The sequence below is a fragment of the Notolepis coatsorum genome, assembly GCF_963971535.1.
Source record: "Notolepis coatsorum genome assembly, chromosome: 14".
Taxonomy (NCBI): domain Eukaryota; kingdom Metazoa; phylum Chordata; class Actinopteri; order Aulopiformes; family Paralepididae; genus Notolepis; species Notolepis coatsorum.
Window position 1 is genome coordinate 26,794,419 of NC_140178.1, and position 11,751 is coordinate 26,806,169.

General features: G+C 43.5%; 1 protein-coding gene across 1 annotated transcript; it reads right to left on the minus strand.

Moving 5' to 3' along the window:
* Positions 1-9,476: 9,476 nt before the first annotated feature.
* LOC311240016 (noggin-like) lies at positions 9,477-11,072 on the minus strand. Its single transcript, XM_084328509.1, has one exon. The coding sequence runs from the start codon at positions 10,533-10,535 to the stop codon at positions 9,855-9,857; it is 681 nt and encodes a 226-aa protein (XP_084184635.1). The 5' UTR covers positions 10,536-11,072; the 3' UTR covers positions 9,477-9,854.
* Between the last annotated feature and the right edge of the window lie 679 nt (positions 11,073-11,751).

Genomic DNA, 11,751 nt, shown 5'->3' on the forward strand with positions numbered 1-11,751 from the left:
GTAATACAGTATAGCCATTTATCAAAGACCACCATTTATATATATATATATATATATATATATATATATATATATATATATATATATATATATATATATATATATATATATATATATATATATATATATATATATATATATATATATATATATTAGGGCTGTCAAAGTTAATGCTTTAACTCTGGAGATTAATTTAAATGGATTAAAGCATTAAAATAAATTAATCTAGATTAATCTATGGAGTGAAAAATCTTCAATCTTAGCGCCGCGGATATAAGAAAGAGGTCAAGCTGAGTCAATGTTGATGGTTTTGTTGAACATTTGTATTTCACAGGAGAGAAACTGTATTCAAAGAAAGCTATTAAAATAGTATTTGAATCTAAATATACTTTCTTTGTGTTGATTTTACATTAATTCCATGATTTTACTCAAGTAAATATCTGTTACAAGCTTCGGTTTTATGTAGAAAAATGCTATTTTTAATCTAGTTTAATTACAGAAAATTGTGAGATTAATTAGTTTTTTTCTTTTTAATCTATTGACAGCACTAATATATATATATATATAAATAAATACGAATGGTGAATGGTGCATTTATACAGTGCTTTTATCCAAAGCGCTTTACAATTTTGGTTCCTCACATTCAACCCATTCACTCACACACCGATTGGCGGAGGCAACCGTGCAAGGTGCCGACCTGCACATTGGGAGCAATTCGGGGTTAAGAGTTTTGCTCGAGGACACATCGACACGATGCCCAGGAGGAGCGGGAATCGAACCGGGAACCTTCAGACTATACCAGACGACCGCTCTACCTCCTGAGCCACTGTCGCCCCTATATACTGTATATATACAAAACTGCATCACTTGTTTCTGTTTCTTATAGTCCACGCATACAGTAGTCTCCAGATCCTGATGCATCTTTTAGTGGAGAAACATGAATGGTGCCACGTGGTGATTTGCGATTGAAACAGCTGTCCTGTCGTAATCAGCATAACGTATTGCTCATTAAGAACTGGGGTGAGTTCTGTCTTTGAAGTGTTTGCAATTGAAAAGTCACTACAGTAGTGACATCAAGGTGTGCGTTTCAATCTGGAGACGACTGTTTCAATACGTTTTAACACAGATCGTCTCCACAAGCTTTAAAACCCGGAGCCACGGGATCTTGTTGCTCGCTATCTTAGTAATAGTATTTTCTTTTTTCTTCTTAATACTTATCCTCGTTATGTTGCTGTATCATTTATATTTAGTCATTTAGCTGAACGCTTTTATCCAAAGCAAAGTTCTGTACAACAGGTCAGCAGGAAGGGTACAACTCTTTCAGCTGAGTAACAATGTGTGTTGAGACTTGGGTGTTGAGACTTGGGTGCTGCAATGTTGAGTGCATAGTAGTAGAGACATATTAGTAGAATAGGTAATAATATAGACAAGGAAGATAATTTTGTAGCAAAGTGCATGATAGTAAAAGACAGTATACAAAACTGACTTTTGGTTCAGTTTTATATGGGGGACGGGGGTTAATGTGTTTTTGATATTGTATTTGCTAACACTGTTGTTTGCTGTGCCTTTCAATAAGTATATTTTAAATGGAAATGAACAGCGTGTAGATCACTGCAGTAGGCAGATAGGAGAACACAGGTGTGTCCTATATGATGACCCTTGAGTTTTCATATTCTCTGATGCCCTGAAGACCATTTATGTTGAAACATTAGTTTCAAGTTTCTTTAATAGTTGTCATACAGAAGTACAGAATACTTTTATACAAAATGCTTCTTACTGTTACGCTCCAGAGACTGTGCTAGACAAGATAAGTATGGAATAAAATAGTATAGCATGTAAAATAGAAGTAAAAATAGAGGTCACAGTGTTCAGTATAGACATATGTACAATGTTCGATGCAGAATAGAAGTAACTGAGTTACCATACAATATACAATATACTATGCAATGTACTAATATACAATACTATATAGTGCAGAGCAGAAATGGGATGAGGTACAATTTAGGTACAATTTACAGTAAGGTGTACGAGTTGTAGTGCAAATCCTTTACCAATAAATATAAAGTGTAAAGTGTGTTTAGGTGGTCTAAAGTGTGGCTATATAAAGATCATAATTTTTGCATCGAGGCTACACCACCGGCTTCCCCTTTTCTCCACAATCGAAACCACAGAGGAGAGAATATGTCATTTCAACAGCTATACGACGATTTTCACATTAAGTGGATTCAACGTTAAACTTTGAAAAATTGCCAAAGCATTTCAGAAATCTTTTCATAAACCTTTGAACTTCTGACATCCTAAGCTGTATATTCTATTCTGTTTATTATATGTTTTTGTTCCTGAATAATTCACCTTATGGTTCTAGAATATATTGCATTCAAAAATACATTTTGGATTTAACACAATTATGTCTACGGATAGGGCGGTGGGTTAATACAGAGTGATAATGTGATACTATCTAAATACTATTCTGCAAAACTGTAAAACAAAGCCCCAGACATTAATAATCACAGTATCATGGTATTATGGCACAAGTATTGTTAGCATATCGTATTGGGAGCTATTTGGCGATCCCCCACCCCTAACCGCAATTTTACGAGCCATGACATAAGCATTAATTGTTAAGGAATAATTTGGAGCATAGGACATATCCCTTCAAGGATAATTCAGATTATTTCGGAACATTCTGAACATATTTTCATGCGATGAAATTGCCAATTGGGCCTCGAGCGAAGGAGTTGTGTTTTTTAAGTGCTTGAGTTGGCTGAGCTTCCCTCTGCTCTATTTCAATCCATCAACCACAACAATAAAAAAAAAATGCTTGAGATGCTCATATGGTAGTGATACCCTACATGTCTGAAAATACAAGTCCAAGGCTCCAGGAGCAGAATTGTAGCGCTAATGGCTAACGGCTTAATGAGATCTTAGGTTTTTATTTGTAGATAAGTCATAATTTGACACTGAACGGCACAGGAAGTCCTTCATTCCGACAGCCATCAAACGCATCACTGTGCCTCACTGCATCACTGAGCACAGGGTGACAGTACTATGAAATCAGGGGACTTTTACTTTACTCTTAAATCAACACTGTACAATTCCACACTTTTTACTGTACACTTATATTTCTGTATATTCTACATGAGAGTGTATATACATAACATAGAACATGTATATCCCGAGCGTATTTTATTCTTAGTCTTATTTTTATTCTTATTTGTGACTTTTGTTTTTGACTACCTAAATGTTTACTGTTTACTGTGAGCGATCTGTAGTGCCAAATTTCCCTCGGGATGAATAAAGTATTTTTATTTATTTTTTTAAATATGTGTTTGGTAGATTTTTATTTGTTTGTACTACCGGGCAGTCCGGTAGAGAGAGAGAGAGGAAGAACGGGAGACAGAGCGGGGGGAAGACATTCGGCAAAGGACACCGGGTCCGGGAATCGAACCCGGGTCGGCCGCTTCGCGACGCAGCGCGTTACATGGGTCGCCACTTGGGTGCCCGAATAAAGTATTTCTATTCTATTCTATTGTAGTGTTCCTCTTGGGGCAATTACAGTACCACGGTTTTGACATGTGCTTCCCCCCCCCCCCCCCCCCCCCCGAGCTCCATCGAAGCTGGGCCAGTGGTGTTTGAGATATTGCTTGAGAAGGACAGACAAACAAATGGTCACCCTAAACCCCTATGCCGGTGTAATTTAGTAAATGCCTGAACGTAAAAGCAAGATGCGTCTAAGATGAATCAGAACCGTGGCATCCTATGATATCACTTGTGGAGGAAGAACAATCAAAACATGTGTCAATGATGTCAGTGTTGTAGTAGAGTCACTAAATCTTGAGTCCGAGTCGAGTGTCGAGTCACTAAATCTCAAGTCCAAGTCCGAGTCACCAAAGAAGAGCCTGAGTCAAGTCCGAGTCGAGTCCCCATTACCCTAGTCTGAGTCCGAGTCCAAGTCATCAAGGTTGAGTCACCTCCACTCTGGCAGTCAAAGAGCTGACATACAAATAAAAAAAGGTCTACGTTAAACATAAATGACACAGCAGTCACCATTTCAAAGGGAGTGTATTTACTTTGTGACACAATAGCCAAACAAATGCACTAGCCAAATGATTAGGGCCTATTACATTTTTTTTTTTAAGAAATAACTGTATTTATCAATTAACAAGTCTGAGTCCGAGTCTGCACCTTTCGAGTCCAAGTCCGAGTCATCAGTGCTCAGGTCCAAGTCGAGTCACAAGTCTTGAATATTTGTCCTGGACTCGAGTACTACAACACTGGATGATGTTAACAATTTCATTGGTATTGTGCTTTTTGAGAATGTTCTTGTCATCGCTGCCCTCTTGGACAGTATTGAAGGCGGGTGAGCTCAATCAGCTCAAAGAATATAAATTCATAAATTGCTAAAAAGAAACTAAAAACATAGGTCAAATAGGATCTGGGTCGAAAACTACCAAAATTATCGAAATAAGAAAACATTTAAATTAATTAAACTTTGCATAATCTTTTTTGGCATTCCTTTTGGCTTTAATGCAAATATGTGCGCTATGCATGTTTACTTTGAATTATGTAATGGAGGTGCAGCAAAGATTATCAAACTTTTATTTTACTTCAATTAATGAGCCATTAAATTATTCAACCCATTCCCCGCCCTCCCCCGCCTCCATTTACACACACGGTGGAATGAATAAGTCGCGTGTCTGTTATTGATATAACTTTTATTATCGTTGGCATACATATCAAGGAGACTTTCTTTGATCACAAAAGTATCTGAAACCTGAGGGGAATTTAATCAGCCACAAGTTTTTCTGGCTCGGAAATATCCCAGAGAACAGAAAGTTGATTAAGCGAAGGGAGGGCCAGGAGCCGGTTAGAAAAGCAATAAAGACAAAACCCGTACCTAAAAAGATCATTAAGTTTATGGATCGCTAGTGGCTAAAGGCGTTATATTGTTGAGAATCTGAGCTGGAGTCCAGCGAGGTACACCATGCTGAGTGAAGGAGGGCGAGCAGTAAAAGAAAAAAACTACAAAACACCAGTTCCCAAAGCCACAAAGGGCATTAAGCAGCCACTCCATCGTCCAGTCTGCAGCTGGTATCAGCAGTCACCCGATCATCCAGTCTGCAGCTGGTATCAGCAGCCACCCCATCGTCCAGTCTGCAGCTGGTAGTGGTATTAGCAGCCACCCCATCGTCCATTCTGCAGCTGGTATCAGCAGCCACCCCATCATCCAGTCTGCAGCCACCCCATCATCCAGTCTACAGCCACACCATCATCCAGTCTGCAGCCACCCATCATCCAGTCTGCAGCCACACCATCATCCAGTCTGCAGCCACACCATCGTCCATTCTGCAGCTGGTATCAGCAGCCACACCATCGTCCATTCGGCAGCTGGTATCAGCAGCCACACCATCGTCCATTCTGCAGCTGGTATCAGCAGCCACTCCATCGTCCAGTCTGCAGCTGGTATCAGCAGCCACACCATCGTCCATTCTGCAGCTGGTATCAGCAGCCACACCATCGTCCATTCTGCAGCTGGTATCAGCAGTCACCCCATCGTCCATTCTGCAGCTGGTATCAGCAGCCACACCATCGTCCATTCTGCAGCTGGTATCAGCAGCCACACCATCGTCCATTCTGCAGCTGGTATCAGCAGCCACACCATCGTCCATTCGGCAGCTGGTATCAGCAGCCACACCATCGTCCAGTCTGCAGCTGGTATCAGCAGCCACACCATCGTCCATTCTGCAGCTGGTATCAGCAGCCACACCATCGTCCATTCTGCAGCTGGTATCAGCAGCCACCCCATCATCCAGTCTGCAGCCACCCCATCATCCAGTCTACAGCCACACCATCATCCAGTCTGCAGCCACCCATCATCCAGTCTGCAGCCACACCATCATCCAGTCTGCAGCCACACCATCGTCCATTCTGCAGCTGGTATCAGCAGCCACACCATCGTCCATTCGGCAGCTGGTATCAGCAGCCACACCATCGTCCATTCTGCAGCTGGTATCAGCAGCCACTCCATCGTCCAGTCTGCAGCTGGTATCAGCAGCCACACCATCGTCCATTCTGCAGCTGGTATCAGCAGCCACACCATCGTCCATTCTGCAGCTGGTATCAGCAGTCACCCCATCGTCCATTCTGCAGCTGGTATCAGCAGCCACACCATCGTCCATTCTGCAGCTGGTATCAGCAGCCACACCATCGTCCATTCTGCAGCTGGTATCAGCAGCCACACCATCGTCCATTCGGCAGCTGGTATCAGCAGCCACCCCATCGTCCAGTCTGCAGCTGGTATCAGCAGCCACACCATCGTCCATTCTGCAGCTGGTATCAGCAGCCACACCATCGTCCATTCTGCAGCTGGTATCAGCAGTCACCCCATCGTCCATTCTGCAGCTGGTATCAGCAGCCACACCATCGTCCATTCTGCAGCTGGTATCAGCAGCCACACCATCGTCCATTCTGCAGATGGTATCAGCAGTCACCCCATCGTCCATTCTGCAGATGATATTAGCAGCCACCCCATCGTCCAGTCTGCAGCCACCCCATGATCCAGTCTGCAGCTGGTATTAGCAGCCACCCCATCGTCCATTCTGCAGCTGGTATCAGCAGCTGCCCCATCCTCTGGCCTGCAGCTGGTATTAGCAGGCACCGAGCGCTCTGTCAACACGTATTACTCCACACGCAAATCATCTGACCAGCGTCAGCACTTTCCTCACACTCTGTATAGCGCAAACGGAGGAAAAACAAAGATAATTTGTACGATGTTGAACACAGGAGGAGTGAGAAAAAACAACGAGAAAACAAGATAAACGTGACTAATCACATTCAGAGAGGTATGCCGTGACGAGAAAAGCAATTATAGGGGAGAGGATATTGAAATGCCGTTGAGACTTTTCTGGGAAATGCAGGCTAAAATTAAAATACACTTCACGGCGTCAGTCGTGTGTCTCACTGGATATATCACTCGCTCTCAAAAGGCCTAATAATAATTATAAAGTGAAATGATCAAGGGAAGACTTCTAGTTCAAAAGTAGAAGTTATCGCCTGGTGTATTTTCAAGGCCAGCTGCTACTTACTAGGCCCTGTGATCCTGCTGCGCAGCCTAACCCCACCATGACACACACAACCTGAAATAGGTGGTCAGTTCACATAGCTTGTAAACTAAGGCTTGACTGTCATAGGCAGCATTATACCACGGGAGACAGGGTTCCATGGAAAAGACCGTTGGGTCAGTGTCCATCACACACACACACAGGCATATAGGCACACACACACACACACACACACACACACACACGCACACACCGGAGGGTATCTCTTTTGTGTATTCATGTGTAATCTGGAGATCGCTTGCCCCTGATAGAGGTGGTAAAACAACAGCGTTGCTGTCCAAAAAAAGCATTATTGTAATGTAGCCATTACTGACCAATCAGGGAGTCAGATTTGTACGGCTGGAAATGGGAGTACTGGCTCTGAACCTAAGTAACATCATTATGGACTAAAACACCACTAAAACAAAACGCAGGGCTCTCTGGTGCCCCACAGTCTGCCCAGGCTGTATAAGATGGGGGAGGGGCTGGGGCTATGGGGGGGGGGGGGGTCTTAGGCAATGTGAATCCCAACAGAGGGATGTTGTGGTTCAAACCTGATCACCCCACGCTGAGGAGGTATGAGAGGGATGCCGGCATCTCTTTCTGGCCATATAATGGAAATTGAGTGACATGAATTTAATACGGTTCAATCACCCTAAATGTTTGCGTTATACGGCCACAATGTCGCTCGCTCACAATGGAGCGAGGTATATGAGGTAAAGAGATAGGAGGACTGAGATGTGCCGTCTGATCCCACCCGGGCGTAAGTGGATATAGGAAATCTCTCTTTCGCCTGCAGTGGTGGAAAGAATACTTTTAATTAAAACATACGGCGGTGAAAGTGCTGGAAGTATGCGGAGAGACCCAGAGGGGCATGTTCCCGCCATGCTGCCTCCCGAAGCCGTGACCTATATCACACCCTACTCTCTGCCACTTCTAAATCTGCACTGTGCAACTGCGGGAGGAAAGATGAGTCACAGAACGATCACTCTGAAAATGTTTGGAATTTATTATTTTATGTTGTACGTAAATCAAAATAAAAAATGTATTTATTTTTTTTAGGCAAGAGCGAAGCGAATGCCATGTTTGGGAAATATGTCTTTGTGTGTTTGTTAAATGAAGTTGTTGGCCTCGTCCTGCCCTTGTAAACAACAACGTGAAACGTCATTTCTTTCTACACAGCGTCTCCCCCAAGGACCCACTTTTCCCCCCTCGGATGACTGTTTGTTGATTCGGTGATGAAAATGAATGACCGGGCTCCATCTCTATAGAGCTCTCTCCTATAGTACTTGTGCCTTCACTCAATGCGCTTTACACAAAACATTTCATTCATTGTTGTTATCATTATTACTTTGTTTCAACCTCACAAAACGACACAGCGTGGCTTTAAACCACTTGTTTACTCTCATGCCAGTGGAGCAGAATGCCAGGTCCTCTGTGGAACTGACTCCTGCTGTGTTGCAAATGGCAGAGGTGGGTTTGGGAGATGAAAGCACCTCCTCCCTGAGAGGCAGCTGCTGAGACCCTGTGATCAATAAATCAATGTTCCGTCCCTTATCAGCATTGACTAGATTTGTAAAGGGGGTTCTTAAGAGGCAACAGATCTCTTAACTGTCCTGATAGATGGCTGATGGTTTTACATTGACAGGGTAATGATAGGGCTGGTAAGTGGATGATCATATGAGCAAACAATTGGCAACATGGTCTTGTTAAAAATAAATGATCCGTGAAGGAGATTTTTTAATGTGTAACATTGTGTGGGTTATAAATAATGTGTGACTATCTAAACCCTAAATCCAGTTTCATGAGTGACGTGAAAATCCCTATAATCCAGTGTATGTCCCCATAACATAAATGGGTGTGCACCTACACGCTCTTAACAAAGTCCTGTCATCTTCCCCATTCATTTGTCCCAGTAGCACCAGCTCCCGACAGAAAGTACCACTGAACTAAAATATGTGTAAACCTGCTGTATAAAAGTTCGGGATTGTGATTATGCGTAAAAAGGCACTTAATGTATAGATGTAGCAGTACTGTCTATCTGTATGTCATCATGTATGTCATATATGTCCTGATTAATTGAAAATGGGGGACCCTGATGTAAACAAGACGAAAGTCTTTCTCTGGTCTGCATCCCCTTAACAAGTGTTTGTATTGAGCTGTACTGTATTGTACCCATTCTGCAATCTGTTAATAAAGTTTTCAATCAATCAATCAATCAATCAATCAATGTCGAAGGCTATACATTCTACTGGTAGCACACGGTTTGTTACCATGGGTGAAAGTTGTGAGAAAGGTCATACATAAATAAATTAATGAATGAATAAAGAGCAAAGCATTGTTTCAAATCATTTCAGTGTCATTTTATTGTACGAATATAAAGAATAAATAGCAGTTCTCTTAATTTACACGATAAAACAACACGCCGAGGCACAGCTGTAGCGACTGCGAGATAAAAAATAATCCACTTTAATAAATCTGAGGTCGATCCGCGTTTCATCCATAATGGGGAAAACAGCGAGTTCTTACTGTAAGGCTCTATGCGCCATATCTCTCCATACAAAATAATAACCAATATTCTCCACAAATAAAGTAGACTCTGGTTACACACGTAATACTGACTTTGTACAAGAAGCTATATATAATTGAATGGCACCTCATATACATAAAATACATTCCTACACTTGGGCAGTGCATACGAAAAAATAACAAAAGAAATAATGAGCTTAATTTATTGTTGAAGTATACAGTCTTTTAGCTGGAGGAGCAGGCGCACTTGCACTCCGTGATGATGGGGTACTGGACGGGTATCCAAGCGCACTTCAGTCCCTTCCTCTGCACGCATCTCCACCTCAGCACCGTCAGGTGGGTCGAGGTGGCGGGCTTGCACACCATCCCGTCCGGCACGGAACACGACCTCTTGTTCAGACAGCCGCCCACGCGCACGTACCGCGGCCAGAACCTAGTGCCCAGGTCGTTCCAGGTGTACACGACGGGACAAAACGAGTAGGCCCAGAGCCACTGTTGCAGTCTCCTTTTGAGCTTTTTACTGGGTTTGTGCTTCTTGCCGAACTGGACCTCAAAATCCAACGCTTTGATCTCCTTGGGCATCGCGCCGCTGGGCTTCTGGATCTCGAAGTCGTCGAGCTCCTCGTTCAAGCCGGTGTACCTGTCCTCGGGCGGCGCGATGGACATAAAGCGACCGTCGAACTCCCCCAGGAGGCTCTTAAGTTCGGTGTCGTTAAGGTCCCTCTCTTTGGGGTCAAAGACGGGATCCGGGTCCTCTTTTAATTCGACCAGCGGTAAACTGTCACTCGGGATGGGGCGCAGGAGGTAGTAGTGCTGGCACGTCCCTTTGCCCATCATCAGTCCGACCGACAGCAGCAGCAAATACATGGTGACACAATGCTGCTGTGATGGATCCATCATCATCATCGGTACCTCGGTCAGATAGTTCGATCTAATGGAAAGCCTCGTCTTGACAGCGCGGCGGCGGCGGTAGTCCTCCCCGTGTTTCTCTTCTTGCGGAGCGGCGCGTAATTACGCGTGAGAGCGGTGTGTCCAGCTCCTCTCACACCGTCGGGCCCATGGTGGCACCTCAGATTCAGATCGTTATATTTGCCATATGCAACAAGTACAATGGGGTTATTATTACTCTCCGGTTGCTCCACGGCATAAATGAATAAAAAAAGCAACAATTAACTGAATAAAAAAGCAGGTCTGCGGTATTAGGTGCAATGCACCTGACTGACTGTTTTTAAGAGGAAATTGTTTTTTCTTCTTCTTCTCAGTAATATCCTAAAACCTCCGTGGCAGCTTTAGCCAATAATATGAACCCGACTTCTTTGAAATCCGTGGGCAAATTGATCTAAAACACAACGCACGCACGACGAGATCAATAACTTCTTGCACGGAGTTGATCGTTCGATAATATCTCGCGCGCCTTGACGCGTGTCGCCAACTTCAGATGTGTCCCCGTTAGATGATTCCCTGCGCGGAGGAGGGTCGGCATGATGCGTCGGTGTCTCTTGCAGAAAAACTGCGAGCTATATAACCTGCGGCCCCCGTTATATCCTCACGGATCGTGATGTAATTCGCCGAGAGCCCCCTCTGTCTGAATGTGGGTTTGTTGTAGAGCGGAGATCCCCGACACCTCCTCCCAGAGCGAGGGGCGGGGGGCGGGGGGCGGGGTCGGGGAGACTCGGGTTCTGTTCGCCCTCTGTCGGTTTCTCAGTCTCCTTTATTTCAGTAGGAGGACTGCACACTGTCCGAGCCCGAGAATGATGGATGAATGAATGAATGAATAAATGAATGAATGAAAACTTTATTTAACAGATTGCAGAATGGGTACAATACAGTACGGCTCAATATACACAATTGTTAAGGGGATGCAGACCAGAGAAAGACGTTTGTCTTGTGTTACATCAGGGTCCCCCATTTTCAATTCATAGTGACATGATGGCCTTTACTTCCCATTGTGGTCAATTAGTGATTGACTGAAATAAAACATTTAATTTCTTTAACGCCATCATTCTCGGCATCAAACGGTGTGCAGTCCTCCTACTGAAACATTTTATTAGTGCAAAATTAAACTATAGCCATATAGGATACTTTTAAAAAAAATTATCAAACAACATTGCGAGGTGATGTC